The sequence below is a fragment of the Gopherus flavomarginatus genome, chromosome 4 (genome assembly GCF_025201925.1).
Source record: "Gopherus flavomarginatus isolate rGopFla2 chromosome 4, rGopFla2.mat.asm, whole genome shotgun sequence".
Taxonomy (NCBI): domain Eukaryota; kingdom Metazoa; phylum Chordata; order Testudines; family Testudinidae; genus Gopherus; species Gopherus flavomarginatus.
Genome location: NC_066620.1, coordinates 167075344 through 167094138, shown reverse-complemented (window position 1 = coordinate 167094138; position 18795 = coordinate 167075344). Strand labels below are relative to the sequence as shown.

Here is an 18795-nt window from a genome sequence, read left to right as displayed (position 1 = left end):
GAATTGTTTCCCTCCACAAAACCCATTAATGCTTTCCACAATAATAACTCTTAAGGTATGAAATTGCTGTAAAGTAACTTGTATTCCCAGGAATAATGGGTTATAGATAAGAATGTATAGTGCTGGCATTAAGTATAGAATATATTACCAAAGGTTATTCTGCTACTCTAGTTTTAATTTGCTGCTCATTGATTTGTTGTTAGAAATCAACTTTTTTTTTTACATCACTAATTAATGTTTGTCCTTCTTCCAGATATTATTTAAGAGAGTACTGAAAGGAGAGGTTACCCCTGATCATCTCATAAGAATGAGCCCAGAAGAGCTGGCTTCTAAAGAGCTAGCTGCTTGGAGACAAAGAGAAAATAGACACGTAAGATTTGTCAGCTACAGCTGTAGAGTGAGATGTGTAATAATATTTCAGTTTTATTTGGTTTTCAAGTTACCTGTACACTTTCAGAAATTCGGAATAGTAATTGAAAAAAATCCAGTTGGATAGCACTTGACTTGGCTAAGGAGAGGAAGGAAGGGTAGAGACTGTACTCCCATCTGCTAAGCCCAGAGAGGTGAATGCAGTACAGTGGAGTTGCATCATAAGCACATTTAACTTACACGACTTTAACTATACTCACTTGGCAAAACAAAAAAAATGGAGAAAAATAGCAATAATACTGTACCTGTAGTGCAGACGATTCCACCTGCCATTCCACTCAATGAGCATTTGACTATATGCGATTTTTGCCTTACGTGCTGACTTCAGAACCTAACCCCCGTGTAAGATGTGACCCCCCTGTAACTGTTACATTCAAAGGTATATAAAGCTTTTGATATGGTCTCCCACAGTATACTTGCCGGCAAGTTAAAGAAGTATGGGCTGGATGAATGGACTATAAGGTGGATAGAAAGATGGCTAGATTGTCGGGCTCAACGGGTAGTGATCAATGACTCGATATCTAGTTGGCATCCAATATCAAGCGGAGTGCCCCAAGGGTTGGTCCTGGGGCCAGTTCTTCATTAACGATCTGGAGGATGGCGTGGACTGCACTCTCAGCAAGTTTACAGATGACACTAAACTGGGAAGCGTGGTAGATACGCTGGAGGGTAGGGATAGATACAGAGGGATTTAGACAAATTAGAGGATTGGGCCAAAATAAATCTGATGAGGTTCAACCAGGACAAGTACAGAGTCCTGCACTTAGGACGGATGAATCCTATGGACTGCTACAGACTAGGGACCGAATGGCTAGCCAGCAGTTCTGCAAAAAAGGACCTAAGGGGGATGTTTACAATGGACAAGAAGCTGGATATGAGTCGACAGTGTGCCCTTGTTGCCAAGAAGGCTAATGGCATTTTGGGCTGTATAAGTAGGGGCATTGCCATTAGATCGAGGGACGTGATCGTTCCCCTCTATTTGCCATTGGTGAGGCCTCATCTGGAGTAGTGTGTCCAGTTTTGGGCCCCACACTATAAGAAGGATGTGGAAAAATTGGAAAGAGTCCATTGGAGGGCAACAAAAATGATTAGGGGACGAGCAAATGACTTATGAGGAGATGCTGAGGGAATTGGAATTGTTTAGTCTGCAGAAGAGAAGGATGAGGGGGGATTTGATAGCTGCTTTCAACTACCTGAAAGGGGGTTCCAAAGAGGATGGATCTAGACTGTTCTCAGTGGTACCTGATGACAGAGCAAGGAGTAATGGTCTCAAATTGCAGTGGGGGAGATTTAGGGTGACCAGATAAAAAGTGTGAAAAATCGGGATGGGAGTGGGTGGTAATAGGAGCCTATATAAGCAAAAGACCCAAAAATTGGGACTGTCCCTATAAAATTGGGACATCTGGTCACCGTAGAGAGGTTTAGGTTGGATATTAGGAAAAACTTTTTCATTAGGAGGGTGGTGAAGCACTGGAATGGGTTACCTAGGGAGGTGGTGGAATCTTCATCCTTAAAGGTTTTTAAGGTCAGGCTTGACAAAGCCCTGTCTGGGATGATGTAGTTGGTGATTGGTCCTGCTTTGAGCAGGGGTTGGACTAGATGACCTCCTTAGGTCCCTTCCAACCCTTATATTCTATGATTCTGTGATATGAAAAGAAGAGTGAAGAGGTGGATTATGAGATCATTTCAGTCATTTTGTGGTGACAGAGGTTTAAAGTAGATGAACCAACTATTTGATGTTACTGATTGGTGGTCCAAGAAGTCCCACCTAGTGAGAGATGCAGACAGTTGCTGCTTTGAAAGGGAACATGAGTTGGTGAGCAGGGTTCACTGAACTGTAGTGTCAGTGAAGTAAGGGGGTAGCTCCTGGATCCAAACCAGGAATCGGATATTTTCCCCTTCCTGGTACAGATGCTTCTACTGCTCTCCTTTTGCTCTGTCTTAAGATTGATGCCTTCCTCCTCACCCTCATTTAGTAGCAAGATTCTGGGGTCATGCCAACACTTATACAGACTTCCTCAGAGGGGAGATGCTTTTCATATCTGACAGCCCTAGCTTAGACGTCTTATATTGATATCTAACACATTAGAGCAGTCCCCTGCACCAACAAAAAAGTAAATAGAGGCTAAAAATCTGACTTGGCAGTTTTAAGAGAATGATCTACAGTGAAATAATTTCTTCAAACTATAGGGAGTTTAATAGTTTAGTTTGAAAAGCATTGGGGATCTCAAAATAGACATCCACATTTAAGTCTCCTGCAGCGACGTTACTCTGGCCATAGGTTGAAAGGGGGAACGAGATTACAGATGGTCCTCTTTTATTGGGAAGACACCTATTAAATGCCACGCAGGCGCTCAGGGCTGTGGTGGGGAGAGATGCCCCTCCCTACTAACCAACAGACTAAACCCAGGAGTGCTTAGACCCATATTGATCAGCTCCAACTTAATCAGGCAGGTATTAGCAATGAACCTTCTAAGAGTTCATCTTTGTATGTCCTTTAACAAACAAATGATGTCATGTTCTATTGCTGACTTCAGTAAAATCAGATTTTGGCCAATTTGCAGTTAGTATTGATTGAACATGCACAATCTTTTCTTATTAACTATCTTTAATAATTGGGGCATCTACTTCTATCTTATCAGTTATCTTTCTGGTCCATTTTTTCCAAATAAGTGATTTTTTCCCCAAGGCCTCCCAATGAGTTGTAACAAACTTGAACTATAAAATGATTAGGTCTAAATTAACTGTTATCACTCAAAGAGATCTTGGACTCATTGTGGATAGTTCTCTGAAAATATCCATTCAATGTGCAGTGGCTGTCAAAATAAAAACAAAAAAAAAACCCAAAACAAAAAAAAAAACCCCAACAAAAAACAGAATTTTGGGAATCATTAAGAAAGGGATAGATAAGAAGACAGAAAATATCATCTTGTCCTTATATAAATCCATGATGTGCCCATATCTTGAATACTGCATGCAGATGTGTTCACCCCATCTCAAAAAAGATATATTGGAATTGGAAAAGGTTCACAAAAGGGCAGCAAAAATGATTAAGGTTATGGAACAGCTTCCTTATGAGAAGAGTTTAATAAGACTTTGGCTTTTCAGCTTGGAAACGAGATGACTGAGGGGGGATCTGATAAAGGCCTACAAAATCATGACTGATCTGGAGAAAGTAAATAAGAAAGTGTTGTTATTTATTCCTCATAACACAAGAAATAGGGGTCACAAAATGAAACCAATAGGCAGCAGGTTTAAAACAAAAGGAAGTATTTCTTCATACCATGCACAGTCAACCTGTGGAACTCTTTGCCAGAGGATGTTGTGAAGGCCAAGACTATAACAATGTTCAAAAAAAGAACTAGCCAAGGGGTAGTCCATCCTGGCTAATAGCGCTAAGTCCATCAATCGCTATTAGCCAGGATGGACGGGAACAGTGTCCCTAGCCTCTGTTTGCCAGAAGCTGAGAATGGGCAGCAGGAGACAGATCACTTGACAATTACCCATTCTGTTCATTCTTTCTCAAGTATCTGGCATTGGCCACTGTCAGAAGACAGGATACTGGGCTAGATGGACGATTAGTCTGACCCAAAATGACCGTTCTTATGTTCTTAAGTTCTTATAACGTACAGAACTATGTATTTTTTTTAATTTAATTTAACCCTTTATATCCTACAGCTAAGACTACGATTTAGTCATAGCAGTTGTGGAGCTCCTGGGCGGCAAGGGAACTCCCAGGCAGAGGTGGTGGCACCCCCAAGGTCGTGGACAGTAGTGACACCCCCAAGCTCCCTGCCGCAGCAGGCCCCCAGAGCCGTAGGTGATGGGGGGTACCCTGCAACACCCAGCCCCCATGGACAGCAGGGACAGGGACCCCTGGAGCTGCAGGCAGCAGGTTTACGTTGCAGCCTCCAGCTGCTGCAGGGGGCTCTGAGCCCCTGCACAGTTGCCCCCCTTCAAACAGTGTAGGGATCTGCAGGTCCCCATTTTTTCCAGGATATTTTTAGTAAAATTCAGGAACAGGTCACGACGTCCATTAATTTCTTTTTTGCCCGTGACTTGCCCCTGACTTTTACTAAAGATATGCATGACAAAATCTTAGCCTTGCCTACAGTTCCTGACAAATCTGAAGCAGTTGGAGTAACTTAGGGTATGTCTACACTACAAAATTAGGTCTATTTTATAGAAGTTGGTTTTTAGAAACTGATTTTATACAGTCGATTGCGTATGTCCACACTAAGTGCATTAAGTCAGCAGAGTGCGTCCTCATTACTGTGGCTAGCGTCGACTTACAGAGCAGTGTACTGTGGGTAGCTATCCCACACTTCCCACGGTCTCCGCTGCCCATTGGAATTCTGGATTAAGCTTCCAATGCCTGATGGGACAAAAACATTGTCGCAGGTGGTTTTGGGTACCTGTCGTCAGGCCTCCCCTCTCTCCCTCTCTTTGTGAAAGCAATGGCAGACAATCGTTTCGCACCTGTTTTCCTGGGTTACCCGTGCAGTCTCCATACCACAGCAATCACGGAACTCGCTCAGCTCACCGTCACCGTACGTCTCCTGGGTGCTTCTCGCGACGCAGTACCACATTGCTACACAGCAGCAGCTCCTTGCCTTCGCGGCAGATGGTGCAGTAGGACTGATAGCTGTCGTACGTCTCCTGGGTGCTCCTGGCAGACCTCAGTGAGGTTGATCAGGGGCGCCTGGACAGACATGGCTATCTTCCTCCTAGAGCACCAAGTGGGAGCCAGAGACTACAGGTCATTCTCTTCTTTACGTTTTGTCTCATGGAGATTCAGTCCTGCCTGGAATATCATGTGAGCTGGAGGCTTCTGCCTCAGGCTGCTCTCCCAGGCGCAGCAGTGCGCGGTCACACCTACCTCTTGCTCCCATGGCTCATGAAGCCTGGACAGTAGTAAAGAGCAGTTCAACTATAGGCTGAGCAAGTGCAGAATGGTGGTAGAATGTGCCTTTGGACTTTTAAAAGCTCATTGGTGCTGTTTGCTGACTAGGTCAGACCTCAGAGCAACCAACATTCCCATTGTTATTGCTGCTTGCTATGTGCTCCATAATATCTGAGAGAGTAAGGGGGAGACATTTATGGCGGGGTGGGAGGTTGAGGCAAATTGCCTGGTGTCCGATTTTTGAGCAGCCAGACAGCAGGGCGATTAGAAGAGCACAGCAAGGCATGCAGCGCATCAGAGAGGCTTTGAAAACCAGTTTCGTGACTGGCCAGGCTTCAGTGTGACAGTTGTGTGTGTTTCTCCTTGATGCAAACCCGCCTCCTTTGTTGATTTTAATTCCCTGTAAGCCAACCACCCTCCCTCTTTTGAAATAAAGTAACTATTGTTTTGAAACCATGCATTCTTTCTTTATTAATTAAAAAAAAAAAGTTAGATAAGGGACAAGGTAGCCTGGGTGGGGTGGGGGAGGAGGTAAGGAAAAGGCCACATTGCTTATTGTAGCCACCCTAAAAATCAAGCTGTTTGAATGACAGCCTTCTGTTGCTTTGGCCATCCTCTGGAGTGGAGTGGCTGGGTGCCTGCGTTCTTGGGCGTCTGGGTGAGGAGGCTATTGAACATGGGGAGGAGGATAGGCGGTTATACAGTGGATGCTGTGGGGAGGCTGTGCTTTTGTTGGCTTTCCTGTAGCTCCAACAGATGCTTCGTCATGTCTGTTTGCTCCCCCATTAGCCTCAACATTGCATCCTGCCTCTGCTATTCATGCTCACTTAATTCTTTCCGGGCCTCTGTCACTGAATGCTTCCATTCATTAATCTATGCCCTATCAGTGCAGGAGGACTGCATGAGGTCGGAAAACGTGTCATCACATGTGTTTTTTTTTCACCTTCTAATCTGTGATAATCTCAGGGACGGAGATGATAGGAGGAGCGTAGAAACATTCTATGCTCTATGATTCTGGGGGACTGCCTGGTCACCTGTGCTGATGAGTTTGCCATGCTGGCCAAAGAGGAAATGAAATTCAAAAGTTCCTTGGGGCTTTTCCTGGATAGTGCATCTGAGGTCAAAGTGCAGTCCAGAGCGGTCACAATGGAGCTGTCTGGGATAGCTCCCGGAGGCCGGTACCGTCAATTTGCGTCTGCACTACCCCAAATTCAACCCAGCAAGGTTGATTTTAGTGCTACTCCCCTCGCTGGGGAGTAGTACAGAAGTCGATTTTGAGCCCTTTAAGTCAACAGAGCGGAGTTGGTTGACCTAACGGGACTAAATTCGACGTAACCATGTAGTGTAAACCAGGGCTTAGACTGCTGACTTCAATACTGCTACATTATTTCACACTAGCTGAAGCAGTAGCTCCCCATAGTGTTTGTTGTAAAGTTGTAAGACAGTTTTGCATGTGTGTGAATCCAGATAAACTTGGCCCTCATGAGTTGAATCACTATATGGATAATTTGTACTGTTGCTTGCATTTTAGGCACTTATAATTCTAGTGACTCCTCCTGATTGGCTGGTTGGTCAGGATGCCTATAGTCAGACTTTTTCAGGACAGGGTCCACAGGCAGCAGTGGTTTTATCATGAATAGTCTGTGGAGAATGCTGAGAATTTAATCTTAATACAGAGGGCAAACGTGTTGAAGAGGCAGTTTTGTGAGCACAGGATTTTTGTAACTGATGTATGCCACCTGAGTGTACCTGTAGTAAGCTTGACAGGTACATAAGTTAAACAGTGTAAATTAACTTGTATTTTGTACCCTTAGGCTAGTAGCTGTTTCAGATATAATCAAACCTTGATCACCTGACATCTCAATTTTTAAAATATCTCTTCTTCGCAGTAAACTGAAATCAGACTCTGGTTCCTGTGTTTGATTGTGACTGCAAGCCCACCTTTTGCTGCAGAGTTGTGCACCAGAATCTAAGCTTGTGAAGAAAATGTTCCAGCTCAGAATTGGTGTAAGCCAACTAAATGCTGTTTGGCTGAGTTTGCAGTCACAATGAAGCCTTGGAGAAGTGTGAGCAACCCTTGTTCTGCACAATGGGATGCTTACTCTGAAACTCGATGATGATTTAAATTTCAAGGTTAAATATTTAAGTTTTTGTTGGTTGTACTGCAGTAGTGCTTTGGAGTCTGTCATGTTGCCAATTGTGTAAGGCATTATACAAACAAAAACAAGTTCCCTGCCCCAAAGAATCAATATACTTCTTCCTGTGCCTTTCCAATAACCGTGGATATTGCACTGATTTAATTTTATGAGGCTGCCACAGAATTTCTGATCTGCTACGCCAGAGGCCGTCCTGGAGAATTTAGACCTAGCGTGTTCTGCCATACACCAGAGAAACTAGGGGCTTTTTTGTTATAGTAGCAAATTACCTGTGCAAACAAGCTGATGTGTTTTTTTAAGTAGGAGTGATGCTGCCTCTATAAGAGTTTGTGAGGAAATAAGTAGATATAGTGAGAAAATGAAAATTTTTATTATTTATTGTGGCAGCTTCTAGAAGCCCCAGCCCCCTTGTGCTAGTTACTGTACAGATGCAACTGGAAACACCTTAGTTGTAAAGCCCTCATGTGTAAAGCTTTTCAGTCTTGCCATTATAATTGTTAAATATTCTGTCTCATGTACTGGGCAACAGAATTATCTTAGAGCAAATATAATGATTCATTCTCTTTAAAAATAGAGCTTATTGAATTCTTTGACTCAGTAGAGGGGCAAGGCAAGTTATCCTATTCTTGAAATATGTTCCTGGTAGAGAAACAGTGGTTGTCTATCATATGGAATGTGTTTCATAACATAATTGTCTGCGTTTTGACTCTGTGATGGAACCTGTTGCAAAATTCATGAAGTGATCCTTAACAGAATTGTTTGGCAGATAGATACTGGTTTTGTAGATAACACATGAAATCTGTTAACCAGATTGGGACTATGTGATTAAAAAAGAAACAACGGAAAGATGCTACATCTCGTAGTTTGTCCTCTAAGGTGTATTTATATAGATAAACACACACATCTTCTGTGGGGAAAGGGCTAGCAAAATTTTCTTTAGCTATTGAAAAGTTAAAGTAGCATGTCCTAAAATGTGTGGAGAGGGACTTGCTTGTAATTTATTTTGATACATGGATATATGATAAGCAGTCATTGGCATGGCAGGTGAAGATTTGACACACTATAGTGGGTATGTATCTCATAAAACTACTTGCCTTCGTTAAAATTACCTGTGAACTTGAATGTTTTGTACTTTTTCAGTATTTCAGATTCCAAGCATTCATTTCTAATGCCATATCATGTCTAATGTAGTGTAAATATATGTAATATTACTGTTTTATAGACAATTGAAATGATTGAGAAAGAACAGAGGGAAGTCGAAAGGCGACCAATAACAAAAATTACTCACAAAGGAGAAATAGAAATTGAGAGTGATGCTCCAATAAAAGAACAAGAAGTAGCTATGGAAATTCAGGTGAATAAGTGGTACTTTATTTTAATTCTAAGAGAAGGTTGATTTTGTTTGTTAAAAAAAAAAAGCAGTAGAATTATCGTGCATAAATAATACAGATGGTTTATATATAATTTTGTTTTAAAAGGATATTAAAATAACTGAATTTAATTTTGTTCTTTATACAGAGGGTTTTAGTAGTGGTTTTTTAAGTCCTAAATTTTAAGGGCTTTTTGTTGTGTTCTTTATCTTGTGATTCTCTGGCAATAGTCAGGTTTTAAATCGTACCTTAATTTATTGCTGTGGAGAAATCATGACATTTGATATCCTAACTTTTCTTAAATCTTTTGAAATGCTTGTGATGCATGGTGTTTTTTAAAATAATAATAAACTGTAATCAAAGCAAAAGTCTATCACTTGAGAAGATGAAAGTGTTGAAAGTTCCCAAGTGTTTGACTCTGAAATAATTGAAATAACATTACAATTAAGAATTTCTGATAGAGCATAAATGTTACTGTCTTCTATTAACTGAAATTGATTGCTTGACCTTTCACAGGAACCTACTATGATAAAGCTAGTGGAGAAGACAGAAGAGATTGAAAAAGAAAAAGAAGTAGATGAATCTTCATTTCCAGATACAACAAGTCAACACAAAAATCATCTCTTTGATCTTAACTGTAAAATCTGCATAGGTAATTTATAGTAAAAATGTATTAAAATTAACAACACTTACCACATAGGTAATGCTTTCCAAACATATATCTTAAAAGTTAAAGAAAAAAAAAAAAGGCGGGGGGAGAAGGGATAAACCTCATTATCCTCCCAATTTGCCGATAAGGAAGGAGCATCATCTTACTTTTCTAGTAAACTTTAAAGAGACAGAGCTATTAATTCTGCTTTCTGTCTGTGCTGCTCTTATGCTGTTCATGGAGCACTGGTGTTGGTGATGAAGGCTTGACTAGGTTTATTGTCAGCAAAGCACAATATTAGCACCCTGTCCAGCAGGTCACAGGGACACTTAACACATACGTGCCCATGACAGGGTAATGTTACAGTCAATATAGTGTTGTCTGCTAAACTGGTGCAAAGCTGTTCCTCCTCCTGTGACTTCTCCTTTTATACATTGATACAAACTGGTTATGTTTTACTTTCCGTATGTTACTAGTGACCATCCTTGAATTTGTACTCTGTAGTTTGAACGAAACATCCTCATCTATTATCCTGTCATTCCCTCCTTATTTTATGAGGAATCTGTGTGCTCCTGTACCATCCATGCAGGTCAGGAATGCGCTTACTCGGTTAGCTGGTATTCTGTCAAGTCCTGCACTGGTTCACCTCCGGACTTCAGTTAGTCATTGTCCAGCAAGGCCTACAGACAGTATGGAAGTTGATAGTCCGGCATAGTCAATGAAGGAGCTCCCATAGGAACTGTGCCTGTCTCGTTGCTGCTCTAGCTTTTCTTTAGCTCTTCCAGCTTTGATAGTGTTTGGTATCTTTTCCCTATTTTCAGACGAAGACCAATTCTTTATTAGTAGAAAATAATTTTTTTAATTCCCTTTCTCAAGGTCGAATGGCACCACCTACTGATGACCTTTCTGCAAAAAATGTGAAAGTGTCTGTAGGAGTTGCACGTAAACAGTCAGACAATGAAGCAGAAAACATAGCAGATGCACTTTCTGCAACGTCAAATATTTTAGCCTCAGAATTATTAGAAGATGATAAACAAGAATTGTCAAAGCCAGCATTCTCATCTGTCCCAAGGTAACAATAAACTTCTTGTGATATCCGTATAAAAAAACCCTTATGATTGTTCTGTCAAGCTAAGATTAATGTAAGTAGTATAAGTAAAAACATGAGATATGATTAATTATAAATAGAGAATGCTGTGTGACTAGGGGGCACACTCACCTCTCGCGAGCACTCCCTAGTCAAGTGTGTGTACGTGTGCGCCTTCATTTTCTCTCCCTGTGGCCCTCCTTGGGCTCAGGTCTTTAATTAGTCCTGTAGTCAGTGATCTCAGCTCTAGTATTGAGCCGTACTTCCGGGCTTCCCCTGGGAGGCAATGTCCTCACCCTATCTGGGTGGTTCAGGCCTCGGGTCTTTTGCTGGGCCACTAAAGAGTTCAGTTCCCCTTCTGAGGTGCCTCAAAATCCAGGCCACTTCCCCCAGTGGCTAATGGGGGTGGAGGGGATCCTGTCCTGCACACTACTTTAGGCCCCAGCTCAGGGACCCTGTATATAGCAGCTGTCTGCCATGTCCCTTTAAGCTGCGCCACTGCTCTAATTCCCCGGGCCACTTCCCTGCAGCCCTGCACCTTCTTCACTATTACTTCAGGGCTTTGTCCTGATGGAGTCCTAGCAACCAGCCCAGAGCTCTTTCTCGCTTTCCCTGGCTTCTGCCAGCACTGTCTTGTCCGAAGTCTTGTAGCTCCCTCAGCCAGCTACACACCATTCATGCCCATCCAACTTCAGTAGGGAACTGAACTCACTCTGGCCCTGCAGCTCCTCTTTATACTAGCCTGTTGGATCCTGATTGGCTGCTCCCTGCAGCCCCTTTCTGATTGTCCGTGTCCCACATAGCCACTCTAGGCAGCTTGGAGGACCCTGTCCACTGCCCTTTTCTGGGGTGGGATGTGGCAGGGCCAGGAGGCCTCCAGCAGGTGGCCTCAGAGGGTCTGGTACACCTCATCACAGTGATCAAACTGTCTAAATGCTTCTTTAAGTAACTGGCTTTTTGTGCCTCTTATAGTGTAAAGTGGCATTACTTTGACAGACCAGTTGCAGTACTGAAATATTTCAAAGTAATAGAAAAAATGCAGTTTTCCAAAAGCGGTGTTTGTTTCTTTGAGAATTTTCAATGAAATCTCCCCTTCCAACCTTCAAAGAATCTAAACTTCAATTTCCCATGTTCTTTTTCTTTATTCATTAAATTGATCCACCATACATTTTCTGATGATGGATACAGAACATGGCTATAAATGACATAGCAAAGTGTAAAGGTAAAGCTTTTTGTTAGAGATTGCATTGGTTTTGATATATAAAACTAAATATGGTTTCTACTTTTAATGTATAAAGCTAAATATGGGGATTCTAGCTGTCCTGGAGATGGTTCCTCCTCCTCCTCTCTCCCCCCCCCGAACCCCCCCACCATATCTGTCTGTCTGCCCTGACAGTAATGATCAGCTGGGGACTCTCTTGTTCAAAGTCCCTAATCTAGAGGATCTGGGGATTCCCATTGACCCTAGGATTCATATAAACTTCTCCTAATCAAATAAAGCCTAAATATGTTAATATTTTTGAATGCATTCATTCAGGGCCTAATTTTCAGAAATGCCGATTACCTGAAGCTTTAGTTGATGTTAAGGGGTTTTGAGGATACTCAGTACCTTTGAAAATCAGGCCCTCAGGATTTTGTTTGATTGAGATTAGTTTGTGGGGTTTGAGATTCTATTGTTTACAAATTTCTTCATCGTTAGCATTGTCTCTGATTAGTATACTTTAACTTTATATGGCTGTTTATAATTCATGAATTTGTGCATAGATGAGATTGTAATTTTTTTGTTAGGTGTGGGCTATCTCTGTAAAACATGATATACTCTTGTAATAAATAATAACATTGCATAGGTTGCAGTGATTACAAACATTAATTCCATCCTTACATTTTCTCATCGGAAAATAATGCATTGTACAGTTCACCAGTGCAGGGATGCTTAGAAGACATGTATGTTGATGTTGCTAAGGTTGGAATTGAGATTTTGTGTTCTAGTGCAGTGATGAGGAATGTGGTGTGAATTGTTACTGTACATGTTGGGCATTTATATAATTTAATGGAGGTGGAGTTGGTCAGCAAAACTGGTGAATGTGATGTGTAAGTAGGAGAATTACGAGAGGCCAGAGTCATGGAAGCCAAGAAAGGACAAGTTTTCAAGGAAAAGAATATGGTCAGCTGCATCAAAAGCAACTGACCAGGTCAAGGAGAATGAGGATGGAGTCCTGGTTCTGAGATTTAGATACGAAGAGGTCATTAATAGACTTTGGTGAGAGTAGAAGCCAAATTATAGAGGATCTGGGAATTAAATTGGAGGAGAACTCCAGACAGTGATTGTAAACAGAACATTCAGTGAGCTTAGAGATAGAAGGGAGAGGGTGCAGTAGTTAGAGAGGCAAATGAGGTCAAGAGTGGGCTTTTTTTAAGATTGTAGAGACAAAAGCAGGTTAGTCTTAAGAGAGGAAGGAACCAGAGGAGAGGGACAATTTAAGGAGAAGAGAAGGGATGAGAGAAGTGGTGAGGGAGATCAGGAGATGGGTTGGTCATTGGGGCAAGTGGAGTGATTAGAGGAGGAGAGCAAGGAAACTTGCAGCTAAGGGGTTGATGGGTTATAAATGTGGAATTTGAAGTCATTGAGGATCAGTGTAGAAAATTGTGTGGCGAGAAGGAGAGCAAGCCAGGAGTTGAAATCAGAGTGGAAGGCTGATGGGGAGGATTTGGGCCGTTAGTAGGTGACAGCAACGTGGAGGAGGAGAGGAGTCAGTGCTCTTCAAAAGATGAGGCCATGAGAAGTGACAGGAGGGGGAGGGGGTTGGAATTGGCGGGACTTGGAGAGGAGAGGCTGAACGCCCCCACCACTGTCAGATTCAGGGAGGAGAATGTGAGAGGAGAGGCTTCTGTGAGAGAGGGCAACTGCAAAGTAGAGTCAGATGAAGGGATCCAGATCTCTTTGAGCCAGAAGTGGGAGCAATATATTAATAGATGGTTCTGATTATAGATGGCTCTGATGTTTTTAAAGATGGAGCGGGTGCCCCAGAGAAAGTGAGAGAAGGAGAGTGGAGAATGAAGGGGATGTGTGTGAGGTTAGGAATGGTGAATTGAGAGGGGTGGGGCTGGTTGTGGGAGGTCGAGGCGTTGGGAATAAAAAGAGGGTGGGGGTTGAGTAAATGTCACCAAAGATAGAGGGGTTTGCGGATGTGGGATCTTTGTGTGTGCTGGGGTGGAGATTGGGATGGAGGAGGAGAGGATCAGGTAGAGCTGATGAAAATTGTAGAGGGGAGAGGATACCAGGATGGGGACATGGAGTCAGTGGAGAGAAGGGATGGGGAAGGACAGATGGTGTGATACAGAAGAGAGTTGTGGTGATAACGATGGGGAGTGGCAGACAGACAAGATTTGAAAAAACCTGTGAAGGTACACTTGTAGCTCTCTGTTAAATATCTTCTCAATCTGGAGAAATTGAGTAGCCTTAGAAGAGAGACTGGCAAAATAAGGTACTATATGTTACCTGACAACCCTTCATGTAATTTTTAGAAACCGCTCTGGAAGCTCAGAAATCTGGCTGTCTACCCCTTTCCCTTATGATCAACTACACAAGTTCCTCAGCAAAATAACTGAAAATTCAATATCCCGCGACAGACTTAATATGACCCTTTTGGTCCCTTCTAGCTCTACGATTCTAAGCGTGCTACAGATCTTACTTTCATATAGCTACTTTTAGTGAGGTAGATTTCAAGTATTGTCCTAATTTTCCTGATCACGTATAATTATAAAGGGAACCGTCTAATCATTTTTTTAACCCCTGTTTTCTTTAGATCAGAGACACCTGGTACTGTTGAAAGTGAAACTCTGTTCCTGGCTCGACTGAACTTCATCTGGAAAGGTTTTATCAATATGCCCTCTGTAGCAAAGTTTGTTATCAAGGCCTACCCAGTCTCTGGCTCCTTTGACTATTTAACTGAGGTACTATATGTTTGTTCAAACATTTATATTTACCATGAAGAATGAAAATTTAATTTAAACTATTTATTCATTTGCTTTGTCACTTATTTGGGATCAGATAAAGGGATCATAGTTGTACTGAGCTGAAAAGTGAAGTCTGATCATTATGTTAAATACTGTACTGGCAGGTTGACTTAGATAAGTATTTATTTAACGGTAAGTATATTTAAGCTTGCCTCAAAGGATCCCATGGTTTACTAAGATGTAAGCTTTTTTGGAGTGTTTCAGGACATTCCTCTCCTATTTGGTGTTTCTTGAAATACCTTTCCAAATACAGGAGTAGTCGTAAAGCCAATCAAAGCAAGTGAACCCAAGTAATCAGAGGATTGAGGAATCAACTAGACATGTTAAGACACGTTTGCTAAGCATACATTTGTTTTTCCTTAAATTTTAAACTTATGTGAACTGTCTATTAAAATGATTGCCATACCAATCTGAGCAATAACACTTCCAGGGCTTCTCTTGGGAAGATTAAACTATCCTTACCTTGCATTGGTGCTCTTTCTTCTTCTCCGTAATGTTCATCACTCTCTCTACAGAGTGCAGGATAGAGGCAAGACAAAACTGGCCATTGAAAGAACAGCCTCAGTGGTGTTAATGTTCCGGTTAGCAGTGAGGAAGTGCTCGGTCAGTTTTACATTAAACAACTTTTTCTTTAAGCAAGCAAAAACCTTGATATAGGGAGGAAGAATGCCCACTGTGATTCCTGCTGAATATGCAGGCAATCACAATTCGTATAACACAAACTGCATCCTTTGTTCTAAGTCTGTCTGCAGTTATGGTCCGAATTCTTATAATAATATAAATTGATGTTTTGTACATTTTTATAGATTAAATTTTGTCATTTTTCATTATTTGTTATATTCTCTTCACAGTCTGAGACAGGGAAGATGATGATGGGGTTATAAAATGTTTATAATGGTAATCTTTGGGAATAAAAATATGATCAAAGGTATCACAATGCTCTGTATTTGTGCAAGCTGAATCAGATACAGTACCCTTTTCAGCTTTCTAATCAGAGTTAGATTCTCTGTTAGCATGATTACATTTACTTAGTGCAATGCAAAGCATGCAATACACTTCAGCATTATAGGAAGATATGTTATAAAACCCTTACACAGTTTATGGCATATTAACTCCTGTGTCTCAATTTCATTTATTTTTTCATGTTCATTTTCATTATCTGAGTCAGATGCCACCAGCAGATGGTTGATTTTGTGTTTTGGTGGTTCAGATTCTGTAGTTTCCTCATCGGAGTGTTGCTCTTTTGAGACTTTTGAAAGCATGCTCCACATTTCGTCCCTCTCATATTTTGAAAGGCACTTCAGATTCTTAAACCTTGTGTCAAGTGCTGTAGCTATCTTTAGAAATCTCACATTGGTACTTTCTTTGCACTTTGTCAAATCTGCAGTGAAATTGTTCTTAGAATGACCACCACATTCTGGGACATCATCTGAGACTGCTTATAATATGCAATATATGGCAGAATGCAGGTAAAACAGCAGAGGACATACAGTTCTCCCCCAAGGAATTCAGTCACAAATTTAATTAATGCATTATTTTTTAACGAGCGTCATCAGCATGGAAGCATGTCCTTCAGAATGGTGGCCGAAGCATGAAGGGGCATACGGATATTTAGCATATGTGGCACATAAATACTTTGCAATGCTGGCTACAAAAGTGCCATGCAAATGCCTGTTCTCACTTTTCTGGTGACATTGTAAATAAGAAGAGGGCAGCATTATCTCCTGTATATGTGAGCAAACTTGTTTGTCTTAGCGATTGGCTGAACAAATACTGAGTGGACTTGTAGGCTCTGAAGTTCTACATTGTTTTGTTTTTGAGTGCAGTTACGTAACAAAAAAAAATCTACAGGTCTTCGAGTGCTTGCTCATATCAATTCCAGTTAGGTGTGTGCGTGCCGCGTACATGCTCGTCGGCTGGGTGCCCCTTGGAGTGCACCACCATGGCGCTGGATATATACCCCTGCCGACCCAATGGCCCTTCAGTTCCTTCTTACCGCCCGTGTCGGTCGTTGGAACAGTGGAGCACAGCTTAGCTGACCTCCACTTCCCTAGCTACTCGTAGTTTTTCTCGTTATTCTTGTTTATATAGTTGAAATTTCTATACTCAGTTATTTTTTAGTAGTTCTTTACTTAGTGTATATAGAGGGGTATTAGCCCCTTCCCCGCACCATGCCCGATTCACCGGGTTTCAAATTGTGCTCGGCCTGTCACAAGCCGATGCCAACAGGAGATCCTCACGACTCCTGCCTTAAGTGCCTCGAGGAATCTCACCTCGCCGATAAGTGCTGCGTTTGCAAGGCCTTCAAGCTGAGGACAAAAAAGGAGCGAGACTTTTGTCTCAAACAGCTCCTGATGGAGGCAGCTCTTACTCCTCCGCCCTCGGCATCGAGCGCTGGACAATCTACGGCCAGAAGCGCCTCTTTGGCACCGGATCCCGCTGGCACCGCTAAGACCCTTCGGCACCGACCATCTCCGGCACCGGTGCCTCGTTGGCACCGTTCTTTCCCTGAGAGTGAAGAGGCCTAAGACTCCCGCTGCTTCTGTGCCCTCTGCACCACAGCCGAAGCACCCGGGTAGATCGGACCGGCTGGCACCAACACCTGTCCCGGCACCGACTACCTTGGCACCATCGATTACGGTCCCGCAAGGGCCGTCGAATCCGGTCCCTGAAAGCTCCCTGCCAAGAGCAGTGGTTGAGCTCACGATTCCTTCCACGCCTGAGACATTCTCCACGGCTAGGGATCTCATCGCAATGACTGAGACTGCGCTACCTCAACCCCTGGCACCACCGGTGCGGGTCATACAGTCTGTGGGCAAGCCTGCCCTGATAAGACCACCTTCTATTGGCACCGCAGAACGGCACCGCTCGCGATCGCGATTCTGCCGGCGTTCCCGGTCCCGTCACCGATCCCAGTCCCGACGCCGCTTGCAGTCCCGGCACTGATCACCTCTTCGGTACCGGTCGTACTCGTGGCACAGATCAGCGTCCCGTTCGCCAGCCCGGTACTCTCGGTACTGATCCAGCTCCAGGCACCGTGACTCTCGCAGCCGATCCAAACACCGAGCTTTGAGATCCCGGTCGACCTCCCGGCACCGCTCCGGTCGTAGGTCCCGATCTCGTTCCCGGTACTGATATAGCTCCCGGTACCGATCCCCGAGGCCTCATAAAGCAAAAACAAGCAGAGAGGGTTTTTCAGCTCCTCCTTGGCCATCCTGCCACCCATCCGTGTCGTCCCAGGTGGACAGTTCATATACACAGGACCAGGACCCCGATGTGCCCACTATGATCTTCCAGGAGACCCAGGCCCAAGATCAAGGCCCCCATCAGTGGTCATTCTCGACGCCTTGGGCATATCACCAGGCCCAAGGTGTACCTCCAGCCCCATCTCGCTCTGCCGCATTGGAGCACTGGGTGCCAGAGGCGACCATCAGCCACCCCCCTCCTCCCACTATGGAGAAAGTGCCAGCTCCCCCACCAGAGTCTGAGTTACCAAGGGAACCAGAGGGCGTCCAGGTCCACGAGGCCACACAGGACTCACTTGTCCCTGGCCTTTCATCTTTGTCCTCTCCTGATGAGGTGGTGGCAGGGACATCCTCCACGGGCCCTCCTCCAATTGACCTGAGAGCTCACCAGGACCTCCTGAGACATGTGGCGCTCAATATGAATCTCCAGACAGAGGAGGTTCCGGAGATAGAGGACCCAGTGGTGGATATTCTGTCAGCTGACACCCCCACAAGAGTGGCCTTACCATTTATCTGGATGATCCAGGCCAATGCTGATACCATCTGGCAGTCTCCAGCCTCCATTCAACCCGCTGCCAGGGGAGTTGAGCGCAAGTACATGGTGCCCTCCAAGGGGTGTGAGTACTTGTACGTCCATCCTGCTCCCTTGTTGTATAATCAGTCAACGAGAGGGAACGCCATGGCCAGCAAGCTTCGGCGCCAAAATCGAAGGAGGCTAGGCGTATGGACTTACTGGGCCGTAAGGTGTACTCTGCAGGGGTCCTCCAACTCCGGGTGGCGAATCAGCAAGCCTTGCTTAGCCTCTACAGCTACAACACCTGGGCGGCAGTGGACAAGTTTACGGAGCTAGTTCCCCAGGACTCCCGTCCGGAATTTGCAGCCCTCTTGGAGGAGGGGAAAAAGGTGGCGAGAACTTCCCTCCATGCCTTGTTGGATGCA

The 18795-nt window shown here is 43.5% G+C and overlaps 1 protein-coding gene across 7 annotated transcripts in view; it reads left to right on the top strand.

Moving 5' to 3' along the window:
• The window catches only part of PHF3 (PHD finger protein 3), a 90892-nt gene that overhangs the window by 54254 nt on the left and 17843 nt on the right, over nt 1-18795 (top strand). For all 7 annotated transcript variants that reach the window (XM_050950515.1, XM_050950516.1, XM_050950520.1 and 4 more), the window contains 5 exons: nt 254-370; nt 8711-8842; nt 9375-9510; nt 10384-10579; nt 14401-14548. In XM_050950515.1, coding sequence (XP_050806472.1) covers nt 254-370; nt 8711-8842; nt 9375-9510; nt 10384-10579; nt 14401-14548 — 729 coding nt within the window. The remainder of the gene's footprint in view (nt 1-253; nt 371-8710; nt 8843-9374; nt 9511-10383; nt 10580-14400; nt 14549-18795) is intronic.